The sequence below is a fragment of the Sus scrofa genome, chromosome 1, assembly GCF_054392235.1.
Source record: "Sus scrofa isolate SSC_HxYL_T2T_F1_AM1 chromosome 1, Sscrofa_HxYL_maternal_Yorkshire_Landrace_v2.0, whole genome shotgun sequence".
Lineage (NCBI taxonomy): Eukaryota > Metazoa > Chordata > Mammalia > Artiodactyla > Suidae > Sus > Sus scrofa.
Genome location: NC_139383.1, coordinates 18,457,523 through 18,471,464, shown reverse-complemented (window position 1 = coordinate 18,471,464; position 13,942 = coordinate 18,457,523). Strand labels below are relative to the sequence as shown.

Sequence of the window (13,942 nt, the reverse complement as noted above, 5' to 3'; positions counted from 1 at the left end):
ACTTTTATTTATTCATTCAGCAAGTATAAGTTCTACTATGTGATAGGCGTCATTCTACACCCTGGATCAAATAAGCAAAATGTTAAGTGAGAGTACCTGAAAACTATGACATACTCTACATATGTGATTATAGTAAATATAAATTTGAATATAGTATTTACTTGATAGGATAGGACCAAAATATTTTTAGATTAGAATAGTATTCCCCAAAATATATTTTACAGTACTGATTTTTCCTATGTTAATAAGTTTTTTGGTCCAAGAAGTTTTCTTAATATTTGATGTACACTATGAATCTCTAAGAGATTCATATATACGTGTGTGTGTGTGTGTATATATATGTGTGTATATATATATATGATTGACCCTTGAACAGCATAAAGGGTTAGGGGCAAGGACAGTCACCGCTGCCTAGTAGAAAATCTCCATATAGTCAGTCCTTGGTATCTGTGATTTTGTATCTATGGATTCAGTCAACCACAGGTCACATAGTACTCTAGGATTTACTATTAAAAAATACTCATGCAGGAGTTCCCATTGCAGCCAAGTGGTAACAAACCTGACTAGTCTCCATGAGGATGTGGGTTTGATCCCTGGCCTCGCTTACTGGGTTAAGGATCTGGAGTTGCCATGAGCTGTGGTGTAGGTCACAGATGTAGTTCGGGGATCCTGCGTTGCCATGGCTGAGGCATAGGCTGGCATCTGCGGCTCAGATCCAACCCTAGCCTGGGAACTTCCGTATGCTGCAGATGCGGCCATAAAAAGCAAAAAAAAAAAAAGAAGAAGAAAGAAAGAAAGAAAAATATTCATGCATAAGTAGACCCAGGCAGTTCAAACCTGTGTTGTTCAAGGATCAACTGTATTTTTTTATTATTTATATTGGTTTATATATTAAATTATTTTATGTGGCTTTTCCCAAACTCTTTTGAATTTAGCATCTTTAATTAACAGAATATCTCATGATTCTCTAGTGTTCCATGAATAGACTTTGAGAAATGAGGGGCTGGTGTTTGAATCAAAATTGAATTATTGATAGATTTGGTAGCTGTACTGTTCAGTTCATCCTCAGATGGCATCTTTCATTGCTAAAGTTGTTTGATAGTGGACTCTTACTCTGAGGGACATAGAGTTATCTAGATAATGGTGATAAAATGGCCAGCAAAGGAGAATAATTTGAATTCATTTAAGGTAATTTTCTGGTGTAATGTTGAATAATTTTACGATGTGTATCAAGGTGCTTGATAGTCATATGTTTTCAGAAAGCCTCCATTTGGATATCTGAAATTACTCAACAGGTGATTTTTGACTAAAACAAACAAAAATGATAATCTCCCTTTAATCTATTTTTTATGGATATCAAAGAACATTTCTCTGCAGTCAGATAACCTGGAAGGTAATTCTAGCTTTGCTGTTTGTGAAATACCTTGTAGAGATAATTACTCTTTTTCTGGGACTTAATTTCATCATAGGTAAAATGGAAGGGTTGAACAAGGTGACTTTTAAGGAGTAAAGTTTCGTGTTTATGTTGAAATTAAGCAGGATTTGTTCCATCTATTGACTGCAGAGTCAGGTCATCTCAGTGGGCTATAAATTCTGTTTAAGTCTCTAGGTAAGCCTAGAAGGTAAGCTCTGCTTCTCTTTCCCTTTTGACTTGTTTCTCTCCTATGACAGACAGGCTTTCATGTTTTAGGAGAGGACATTAATAGTCCTGGCATGGCTCAAGTACTTAACATGGGGCAGTCATCAGGGTTAAGTGATTTTTGTGGCCCAGGGCCCCACAGGATCTCTGCTATAATCCTGGGATGTGTGTGTGTATGATGTGTTGCAGAGTGAGATTTTGGTCATAGTCACCAAAGGCAAATCATTCTCAAAGGAAATGGGAGGTGATAGGCAGTCAAAATCCATAGGCATCCATTATAGGAAATGACATTTCAAGGTTTATTTTCTGGAGCTTATTCATCAGTACAATCAATCCATTTATCAAGGACTAAACCAAAATTGGAGAATTTTTATTCTATTAGGGGTTGCTGGAGGAGAAATAAATTTGGAGTTCACATAAATAAAAATCAATTTAGCATAATATTTTAAGGATGTGACATACAAAAAACTGTGTTAGTGTACTTTTAAGATTTACCAGGAGAAGCATAAAAACATTCAATAAACAGATCCATGCTGCAGTTCTTTAATGTATGTAGTTCATTACAAAGTTTTCCCTAGGTTATATATTTGAAAGAACTTACATATATACATATATAGTTTATATATACACATATATCTAGTTTATAGTTTATATATACATATATGATTTATATATTTGAAAGAACTCCACAGAACATACTCACAGATTTTATTTAAAGGCAAAAGATACTGTGCAGCAAGAGTAAAAGAATGCATGTAAGCATCCTGAGAGACATCGTGTATGAAGCTCCCACTCTGCGCTTGTGCACCTGAGGACTGTTGTGAGTCTCCAGCTCCAACCCCCAAAGTCTGGCTTCTGAGGAACTTGTTGAGAAACTCTCAGAGGGGTCCTTTAAATGGTTAATCTGGTATTGCCAGTTAGGCCAGTTGCCAACCATCCAAAACCACTACACCGGGGGTCTCCAGTTTGAGTTAGGGGACTTGGGGATCTTGAACAAACACATCCTAAGCCCCACTGCCCTTGGCCATGATCCACAAACCAGATATCCAGGTATCTTCAGTCCAACTATAAAACCAACTCTCACACTCATTTAAGGTAAGAACACCCTCATATTTCAGACTGATACTGTTAACAGTGTGATTCTCCAGTTTGAATCAGTTTATTTTCTAGAACATCATTGTTCAATAGAAATATAATGAGATCTGCATGTATAATCTTAAATTTCCTAGTAACTATACCAATAACAGTAAAAAATAGATTTTAAATAATAAATATTATTTAATCCATATATGAAAAAATTATCATTTCAACTATAAGCAACATACAAAATCGAAATATTTCATTTTTTTTGTACTCTTTGAAATCTTGTGTGTATTTTATACTTAGATCACAACTTGAACCAGCCGCATTTCAAGTGATCAGTAGCCCCGTGTGAATGGTGGCTACTATACTGGATAGCCAGCTCTAGAGTGAGAATATAACTGCTGTGTAACTACAAATGTGTTACACATTCTAAAAATGCCAAAGTTAAAAACTTAGGAAGCACTTGTTTTTGTCTGAGATATTCATTTGTTTCTTAATGCATCTTCATTCATTCATTCATTGAACAGATATCTATTTGGCACCTCTTATGTATCAGAGATTAAATACTAGAAATATATTACCCTTGAAGTCCAGCAAATGAAAATGATCTATAAACTGATAACTAAACTGTGATAAATGCCGGCAAAAGCCTGCATAGTATGATGTGGATGTGGAAATGACAGTAGTGAGTATGTTTTTAGATGAAGAGTGTAGGAAGACTTCACAAAATCAGGTAGATGAGCTTGGTCTTAAAGGATGAGTAGGGTGTGATGAGGTAGCAAAGAGCAGAGAAAGGTTATTTTAGTCAGAAGGTTCAAAGACTTACTCAAAAGCAGGATATTTTTGGAAAACTGCTAATAGTTTAATATGACCAATGTTTAAAATTCTTTTGGGCGAGCAGTAGGAAACTAAGAGAAAAGTGCATACAGAGGCAAAAAAAAAAAAAAATGTATGTATGTATCATAGTATGCTGAAGATTGGGTTCTGTGTTGGAGACCTAGTAAGTGACTTTACAGTGGGAAACATCAAATTTAAATTTTGGAAATACTGTTTTGATATTAGTGCATCAGAGGAGCTGGGAGCAGAAGAGCAAGGTCAGTTAGGAAGCCATTGTCAACAATAAATAATGATTTCATTTGTGACTGCAAATGGGAAAAACTGGACACGTGAATAAAATTCTGGAATGAGAATCACAAAGACTTGGACCAGTTCATTGTGGCTGGGAGCTTTTGGGGAATGGGAAGCAGAGCACAGTACAAGACAAGAAAAAAAAAAATCACATATTACATGGAGGTTTATATGATTTATTAAGTCGAGATTTATAATTAACCAGATCATTTCAATGACATTTATTTATTTATTTATTGTCTTTTTTGCCATTTCTTGGGCTGCTCCCGTGGCATATGGCGGTTCCCAGGCTAGGGGTCGAATCAGAGCTGTAGCCACCGGCCTACGCCACAGCCACAACAGCCACAGCAACACCAGATCCTTAACCCACTGAGCAAGGCCAGGGATCGAACCCGCAACCTCATGGTTCCTAGTTGGATTGGTTAACCACTGTGCCATGACGGGAACTCCTCAATGACTTATTGAAGTAGTAATCAGGTAGTTAAAAGAGTAAGCAAGCACAGACTTTTCTACTGAGGTGGTATAGCAGGTGAGAAGTAAGATGACACTTAGTGGTGAAACCCAGTGATCCTCCAAACGTTCTTCAGTTTATATGTGCTTTGTAAGATCTTAGCTAGTGTCTTTGTAGTTGATTTGATTCAGAAAATAGTCTAGGATTATACATGAATAAAACTTTCTGGCACATAAGCAGCAGTCAGTGGCATAATTTTAAAAATCTGGTTGAAAAAAGATCAGAGTATGTAAATCAAAAGGATCCACTAATTTGCAAGCAATATTATTAAAGAAAGGTTCCTATAAAAACTGCAACATTTTAAATTTACAGAGATAATGAAACTACTCTTAGCATCGTTTTAGGGTTTGGACAAAAAGTTTACTTGTAAAGCAATAAAACTCATTCTGGCTTTAAGTTTTATTGTAAGTTTAAATGCTGGACACAATAGAGCAACACCAGAAGACAGTTATGCAAAACAAATTTTGTACCTGGCCGGGTTTTTTGCAAGATATGTAAGTTCAGACTTGTGAAGGCTTAAAAAATATACCACCCAGTGCCCTTCTTTAAGATTGTTCCAGCCATTAAAACATTGGTGGTGAATATTGAAATACTGAATTGAGTTATACCTGAATAATTATTTTACTTCACAGAACAGAATGCATTTGTACCTGTAATCCCAAATTATGTCCATCTGACACTCCTGTTAGAATTTTGGGTGGTAGAGGAAGGAGAAAGTAAATCCTGATGCTGGTCTTCTTCAGAGCAAATATTTAAATTCTTCACTGAAAGGATTTGTATCTTTGAACAGATTGAAATAGAGGTTGAAATTCTTACTCTGTTCCTTGTACATCGTGAGGGCCTTCTTTTCAGATTAAAGCCTCATTTTTTTCAATACCTCTCTTACTTCCTCAGTTTTCTTTTCCTCCTTTAGAAACCAGTCTTCTGCCCTGTCAATCCTTGTTGGTCCCTTGATCTGGTGTTCTACTTAACCCTATCTCTAGTCACTTGTTGGTTCTTGTAAATTAGGATGCTAGAGGTTCAAGATTGCATTGCACCACCATTTTCTGCATAAAGAAGGGGAGAGCTATTTCCCTAGACTTTCAAGTCAGGATTAGATGGTCTAATCCCAGTAGACAAATGTGTATTGATAGAAATTTAATATAATAAAGGTGACCTTTCATAGCAGTGGGAAAAGCTCTGGTTCAGTAATAATGCCAGCAGGTACATACCTCTGTTGTACACTTGGTTACATTGTGTACTATAAGTAGGTAGATGTTACTGTATGCCAGTTAGAGCTCAATAGAACCACACAAATAGTGCTGATGTTATTAGAGAAAAATGCCTCCCTATACCAAAATACACCTCAAAAACAATTACATGCAATAAATGAGGCTATAAACCAATTACAAAATAAAATTTTAATGATACTAGTGTGGGGAAGGACTTCCTAACCATGAAACTAAAGAGGCATTATTTCTGCCAGGAGTGGTGTGGTATTCATTTTACTTTCTGCCATTTTACTTTTTTTTTTTTTTTTTTAATCTTTCTGTCTGCTCAGGGTCTCAAAGTTGGCTGGAGATGAATGACTGGGGCATTTTCCTTTCCCAGGTCTTTCCTAGGCATACACACCGTCTTACACATGTGTACAGCCTTTTCGATCCCTAGGGGTATGTCTACTTCTTCAGGATTTTTAAAAAATTCCTACTCAGGCTCTTACTTGCCTCCACTAAAACCACAGCCTTAGGCAGCTGCAGTATTGCTGTTGCTATTATTTTTGTGATGCCCAAGGCTTTTTGTACCCCTGAGCCCGTGTCTTTTGTGTCAGATGAAATTGCTACAACACCTGGGGAATCGAGTTTTCCAGGGAGCTACAGGTTAGGACAAAATACTGATTGCACTCCAGGGAAGCCAGTTTTAGCATAACTGCAGATAAACTTTGGTCCTCTCTGTTGGCTGATGCTATTGCCTTTTCACAGTACCAGGCCACAGAGCTGGGGAGCAGAAGGGATGGAAACAGCCCTTCATTGAAACATCCCAGTCCTCCCTGTCTTGCCAAGGTTCAGTCATTTCCAGTGAGAAACCATTTTGTGGTTTCAGTTAATTTACAGAGTTCTGAGGTAGTTGATTTTAGATGTTTTGTCAGTATTTCAGTTTTTGTGAGTTCACAGAGATCTCGCTTTGTCTTTCTGGAATCATTCAGGAAGTTGGTCTCCTTTCAGGTTTTCTTAGCTGTTCATAGGCATTGAGTCCACCCTGTGAACTTTAAGGTAATTTTGTTCAAATCCAAGAAAGCTGTTAGAATTCTGATTACCTTAAATTTATGAATTAATTCTTTGGAAGAATTGCCATTTTAGAACTTCATATGTTCTTAAATGGAAACATGGTTAAAACTGATAGACTATATTTAAATGTAACTTCGTGTAATTTTTTTAAATGTCTAAGAATTCAATCAAAAATGACACTAGGGAAAGTATTTGCAATATATGGACACAATGTTAATGACCTTAAATCTTAAATTTTGGTTTTAAATATAGAGAAGATACCACACAAGCATGGGGTAAACGATATAAGCTGTTTTTTTTTAAAGAATAAATACAGATGATCAGAAAGCTTAAGGGTTTTCACATTTGGGGATTAAAACAATACAATTAAAATGAGATACCCTTTCCATTTACCAAATCAGGAAAAAAAAAAAAAAAACAGTATTGTTTGGGAAGGGAGTGGCAAAATACTCTTTGCACTTTCTTCTTCTTTTCAGGGATACAGTTCTACCTAGATATCCCCTTTTTAGGAATTAATCCTACAGAAAAGTCATTAATTTCTTCACTTATTAATGTGAATAAATAAGTTATTGAGTACCCACTATATGCCAGTGTTTGTCACTATGGATACATCAACAGAAAACACTCATACACTTAAAAACCTTTGCTTTCATGGCATTTATATTCTTGTTGGTGAGGCAAAAAACAAAAGAAAATACACAGTTCATTAGAATGAGCCAGTTACTATGAGGGAAGAAAGCTGGGAAAGAGGATGAGGAGTGTTGGGGTAGGGTGTGTGTTTGGGATCTTCATGACTAATACAGTGATGGTGAGATTCATTAAATCTCTAAGTAATGGGAATAATGTGTTTAATTTTCTCTGAGTTTAATGCAATGAACATGTAGACATAGATAACAGAAATCAACCTTTTTAAAAAATAAAATTATTTGGCAGTATGAGTTGCTAACCCATTTTATAGAGGTTGGTTTACTTTCGCAGTCTTTTGGACATTACGATGGATGAATTTTACCTTAGGAGATTAAATATAAATGAATTTATTAGCATAGGGCTTAATTTTGCCATCGTCACTGTGGGTGAAAATATGATTTAGATTTATTTTTCTCAAATAAGCTATTTTAAAACTTGAATTCATTTAGCAAATTGAAATTCTATTTTTCTTATCTTCAGTTAAGAACATTGGAAAGACGGAATTTCTCTTGTAAGAATTTTATCACATATATGTTGACAAGTTATTCATTTTATTTATTTGTTAGCACTGAATTTCAAATAGTAAATCAGTCATTTATTTTGTGTTAAATACTTCTTTCAAAATCACTTTAAAAATGTTTCGTAGTAGATGGATTTCATTATATTTCATTTTATAAAGTATCAATGTATAAGAATTTAGAGCAACTTAGAATTTTAGAATTTAATGCAGGAAAATATATTTTAGGAAAACAGTTAAAGGATGGGAAGAAGCCAGAACCATGCAAACCTATCCTCAAGGTGGAATTCAAAACGACTAGATCTGGGTAAGATTTTACTTCATTGACAATATTCATTGTATATAATCACTCAAATAGCTACTCAGGGCTATTTCGTCATTATTTTTGAAAGCCTGTTTTAGAATGGTCCAGCCCAATCTTAAATCTGATGCTTTCGATATTTAACAAAATAACTAAAATTGGTAATTTTAGGATAAAATATTTCATTGTGTTCTGTCTTTAGAAACTTTACAATATTCCTTGGAAAGTTTGAATTAATTTTTTTATCAAACTTCGTATGTTCTGTTAGTCTTTAGTAATAATATTTTTTATTCGCTAGTAGAAAACTATGGAATAAGCAATGAAGAAAAAAAATTTTAATTTAACCTGTTTATACTATATGTTAATTATGAAAATTTTATGTATTTTTCAAAAATTTTATTTTAAGAATATTTGGCAATTACAATATTAAATATAACTTAAAGGAAGATTGTCAGTGGTATTTGAAGGGTGGCACTGTGTGAATTAGGTATAAGATTTGTATGGTTTTTGCAATTGACATATCTTACATATATTTTCATATGTATTACATGTTACATTTATATATTATATAATAAAGGAAAATATTTTAATGTTTCTTTGAAAATTCCAGATCTTTTTAACTTCTAAAGGAGCCCTTTTATTTATGTTCTAGTTCTCTAGGGAAGGTGTGTGATTTTATTTACTAGAGCTATGTAAGAGTGAATTTCAGTAGTGTATAGAGTGGAGTGGTTCTCAAAATGGTCCCTGGGCCAGCAGCATTAGCTAGAACTTGTTAGAAATGTGAATTTTCAGCATCCAGCCCAGATTCACTGAATCAGAAACTGTGGTGGAGCCCAACAATCTCTTTTAACTAGACCTCAGGAGATTCTGATGCATGAAAGTTTAGAACCCCTGGTATATATTTTTTTAATATCAGTTTATAACCACTAGTAGTTATAACTGACCTATTTACCTTTTTAATTTATTCTTTTCTCAATCTAATTCAACTCAGCATTTTTCTCATTTGAAAAAAAAGTTAGTAGGCTGACGAATCTAAAGATTGCTGTTATTTTTCCTTGATCCTCTTTAGCCTTCCTCTGGGACCCAGAAGATACACTCTGTTGAGACAAAAGGTTGAGTGAACTCCAAGATGACTAGCATCTATTTAACTGACTGTGGCATCCCTCACTGTGTGACCTTTGGCACATAGTTTTTTGACTTCTTTGTATTTCAGTTTCCTCATTTACGACATAAATGTAATAATAGGTCAAAAGGTTATTATGATGAATTAGGTAAGACAATCACATATTCAGAACATTTCACACAGTGCCTGCCTGGTACATAATAAGTGTTCTAAAAGTCGTTGCCCTTATTTTTATTGGGAAACCTCCTACTACCAATGGCCTTTATTTGCCATATTTATCTTATGACAAAGGTATGTAAATAGGAAAGCATGCCAGCAAAGAGAGTCAGATGGGGAACCAGAAGAGAAACCCTGTGTTTATAACACAACAAAAATGAATTGTCTAAATGTTTAAACTAGTAGCACTAATTGTCTTCTGAATTACCTCCTCATTTTAATGATTACTGACTGGCAGCAAAGGCAGAAGTCCAGGGAAGGCTTTTTTCCCCCCTCTGTGTTCTACCTGTTCCCGTTCTCACTCCTACCCAGTGGTAATATTTATAAGTTCCTAGTTCCTTTGGGATGACAGGGATACTTTTCCTTTCATAGGGTCAGAAATGAAAAAAAGTCTGGCTCTTTTGAATGCATTTGTAGATCTTATTAAATAAATCAGTAGGATAACCCTTGAGTAACTGTCTTCTCCAGCTTTCCAATTTCTTTTTTCACTGGGATAGGGTATTCAGTAAATCAAATTTTTTTTTTTCCTTTTTTCACTCCATGACCCGTTTCCTAGAGCTAGTGCCCCAGGATCCAGTGCATAACCACCACTGGGAACGACTGCACCACCCCTCCCTCCGTCATTAAGTAAGGGAGGCAGCTCTCAGCCGTTCCTTTTCCTAACAGGTGTATTGGGCAGGTGCCAGCAGGATGTGTTCTATCAGCTCCTGTTGGCAAACTACCGAATTTCATTAGAAGAACCATCCTTCCCTGCTCAGAATCTTACATATTTTCTTCTGTTTACCTAGAAGCCACTCTGGGTAGAAGGATTTCCTATCCTCCTTTATAGCTCAGCATAGATGTTACTATTTTTAAGGATGTCATGGCCATGTGGACTAGATTGTGTCCCCTAATAACACACTCTTAAAGCATGCTGTATTTTTCCTTTCTGAAATTTATACTTGTCATTAGTAATGAAATTACTTGTTCAGTGCATGCCTTCCCCATTAAACATTCAGTTTAATATAAGCATGGGACATAGCTGCCTCACTTCTCATTGTCCCAGCACAGTGTTACTGAGTAAAAGGAAGATGGACTGGTGTATAAACAAAAGCAGCCATGAAGAATTGGCTGTTACTTGTTAACAATAAACTAGCGATAAACTAGCTGTTACTGTTAATATTAAAGGTAAGCTCAGACAAAAAAATACAACCAAAGATGTTGTGTAACTTTTATTTTTTAATAAAATAAAGCATATATTATACCATGAATGATGAGATTTTTCCCCTTAGGTAGGGAACAATGATGACGTAATTAACAGAATCTCTCTCTTTTTTTTTTTTTTTTTTTGGTCTTTTGTCTTTTTACGGCTACACTCATGGCATATGGAGGTTCCCACTGAGTGAAGCTAGGGATCGAACCCACAACCTCATGGTTCCTAGTCAGATTCGTTTCCGCTGCGTCACGACAGGAACTCCTTAATAGAACCTTTTAATAGCACTTTTATTAACGATATGGAACAATTCTTTTACATGGCCAGTTCTTAATAAAAAGTTGAAAGTTAACTGGTAAGTCACTTCTGTTGAAGTTGTTTCCTTGAAAACCTAATGTGACCCAGGTGTGAAGTCCTGCAGCCAGTGGAGCTTGGGCAAAGTGATTAGATTGTGAGCTCTTGAACCAGACCATCTGGGTCTGAATCCTGCCTCAGCTGTCTGTGCATGTGCAATCTTACCAACTAAGCTTTAAGTGCTCATTCCTTCATCCGTAAGGTGGGAATGATAGTAGTACCTACCTCAGAGTTGTTATGAAGATTAAACAATATATATAATGCTCTCAGAACATACTCTTTAGTTGTATCAGTTATCTCAGAACATCATTTGATAACCTCTTACAAACATCTAAAATGCAGTTGTTTCCTGATTTTGCTTTCACGAAGCAGTTGTACAAGTGGCAGAGTTGGACAGACTTTATAAACACCAAAGGACCTCATTCATATTCCTTACTAGATTGAGAATCATCTTATTCTGAAACACTATAATTCAGTACAGTGGTTTTATTTTTCAGATATTAGATAATAATGATCTATGTTGGTTGTGACAGTCATTTTTTAACCTAAAAACAAGCACAGGAAATAGTGCATTGCACGTTTTAAGGATAAGTTTTGGCTCATGAAACTTCACTGTATGTATATGCTTATTGCTGTACTGTATCTTGAAGTAAAATGCACTTCTTCCTGTGAATCATGAACCTAATATAGGACAGCCCCTGATTTAGTGAAAATAAATGAGGTTTTGGACTGTCAGACTTAGGTTCAAATCTCATTTCTGTCACTTACTGTTTGCTTAACCTCACTGAACCTTTATTCTGACCTCGGTGAGACAAAGATAGTAATTCCCATTTCATAAAATTGTAGTGAAGACCTGAAAGAAAGGATGTGTTTGACACATGGGAGGTGTCTGATAAATCCCAGTTCCTGTTCTCCTCTGCTTCAGCACTTTTCACCTCGCTAGTAGACTGCAGACGAAGTTGCAGGCAGGGCCAAATTTTCAATAAGAGGCAACTCTGGGTGGGTTCAAGTTTTTAAACAGGTACGCAGTTGAACTGCTTAGAGTTTTGCACTAAAGAGCATTAAAGTTCGTTTCTCTTAAACAGATCACCTTTCAAAGAATACCAGCTTAGGGGAAAAGATCTCTGATAGGGAACCTAAAAGCAAATATTACGGCAGCTAAATATGGCAGTTTGGTTACACTTAGAGAAGCATATCTAAGAGATTAGTTTATTCCCTTTCATCACAACACATGCTACAACAAGCCTTTTGTGGACAGGGCCAGAGAGTAAATGTTAGGGTTCGCAAGCCCTGTGGGTCTCTTGCAGTTATTCAACTCTGCCGCTCTAGTCCCAGTGCAGCCATGCACAACTCCTAAATGAATGAATGCAGCTGTGTTACAGTACAGCTTTATTTATGGACACTGAAATTTGAGTTTCATATCATTTTCATGTATCATTAAATATTCTTTTGTATAATTTTTTTCAGCTTAAATACGTAAAAACCATTCTTAGTTTGTAGGCCATACAGAGACAGGCAGTAGGCCATAGTCTAATGATCCTTGATAGGCATGCACATATAGGCACATGATTTATTTAAGTTAATCTTAAAGGAAAAGTTGTTGGGCTTTTATGTTTCTTTAACCCATTATACCCTGACCCTTGATGCCAGATTTTTTTTTAAGTAATGTAGTAAATACAGTGATTTCTTTAATTTTATATGTGGACTAAAAGCTGTAGGTAGATTAACTATGTAACATTACAAAAAAAAATATGACTTCAATAAAAACACAGGGTACCATCGTAATATTCTGGTTCTAAAAATATTTAAAGGTCTATTTAATAACAGCTGAGTTTCCCCACCTGCTCCCAGAGCCATGTTTCTAGGGAGAGGATCCTAACTCTCAGAAGCCCCAAACCAAAGTCGTTTGTGCACAAAGTTCTTTCTCCAGAACTCAAGCTCAGTCTGTATGATTTTTATCCCTTCTCAACTGTGGATTGTTCTTAAGTAACTATATCTGTTAACACCTATGCTGTGCTTGCTATGTATGTGCTGCCAGATACTGTTCTAAGTGCTTTACACACATTTTTTTAATCACAGCAACAACCCTATGAGGCAGGAATTATCTTACAGATGAGGAAACTAAAGCAGAGAGGTTGAGTAACTTGCCCAAAGTCATACAGCTCATAAATGGAAGAGCCTAGATTTAATTAAGCCTTTGCTATTAACTGCCCACTACTCCTGCCTCTCCAGTGAATCCTACCTTCTGTTCACTTTAACCACCAGTCCCCAAGATCATACTCATACCTGCAGATCTCTCAGCAATAGTTTCTCTTGCTGAAACTGCAGATAAGAAACTCATCTTCCGGTCATTCACAGATAATGCTAATCCTTGAAAACAATATTTAGAATCAGAGGTTTGGTAATAGACATCAATAAGTTTGTGTTTTCTTTTATCATGCATGGAATCTCTGTTTTTTTCTCTCGCCACCAAAATATTATTCAGCAAATGTTCCATATTCATTCTTTGTCCTCCTCCTCAATTCTTTTTTTTTTTTTTTGGTCTTTTTAGGGCTGCACCCAAGGCCCAAGGCTTATGGAAGTTCCCATGCTAGGGGTCCAATCTGAGCTATAGCCGCCGACCTACACAACAGCCATAGCAACACCAGATCTAAGACGCGTCTGCGACCTACACACAGCTCATGGCTACACTGGATCCTTAACTCACTGAGTGAGGCCAGGGATTGAACCTGTATCCTCATGGATGCTACTCAGATTCACTTCCACTGAGCCACAGAGGAAACTCCTCCACCTCAGTTCTTACCAAGCCATAACAACAAGAAGAGAAACTCATGTGGACAGCACACCCACATTTAGAAACAAAAGTAGTTTCCGTTTGTCTTAGCAATCCTTATATACTTACTTGAGACAAAAACAGCATCTTACAG

At 36.0% G+C, this 13,942-nt stretch overlaps 1 protein-coding gene across 9 annotated transcripts in view; it reads left to right on the top strand.

The window, feature by feature from the left end:
• The window catches only part of STXBP5 (syntaxin binding protein 5), a 167,918-nt gene that overhangs the window by 67,727 nt on the left and 86,249 nt on the right, over nt 1-13,942 (top strand). For all 9 annotated transcript variants that reach the window (XR_014845087.1, XR_014845093.1, XR_014845085.1 and 6 more), the window contains exon 9: nt 8,058-8,136. Coding sequence is in view for 5 of the 9 variants with exons in the window: in XM_085024332.1 (XP_084880458.1) it covers nt 8,058-8,136 (79 nt within the window). In the remaining 4 variants the exon portion in view is untranslated. The remainder of the gene's footprint in view (nt 1-8,057; nt 8,137-13,942) is intronic.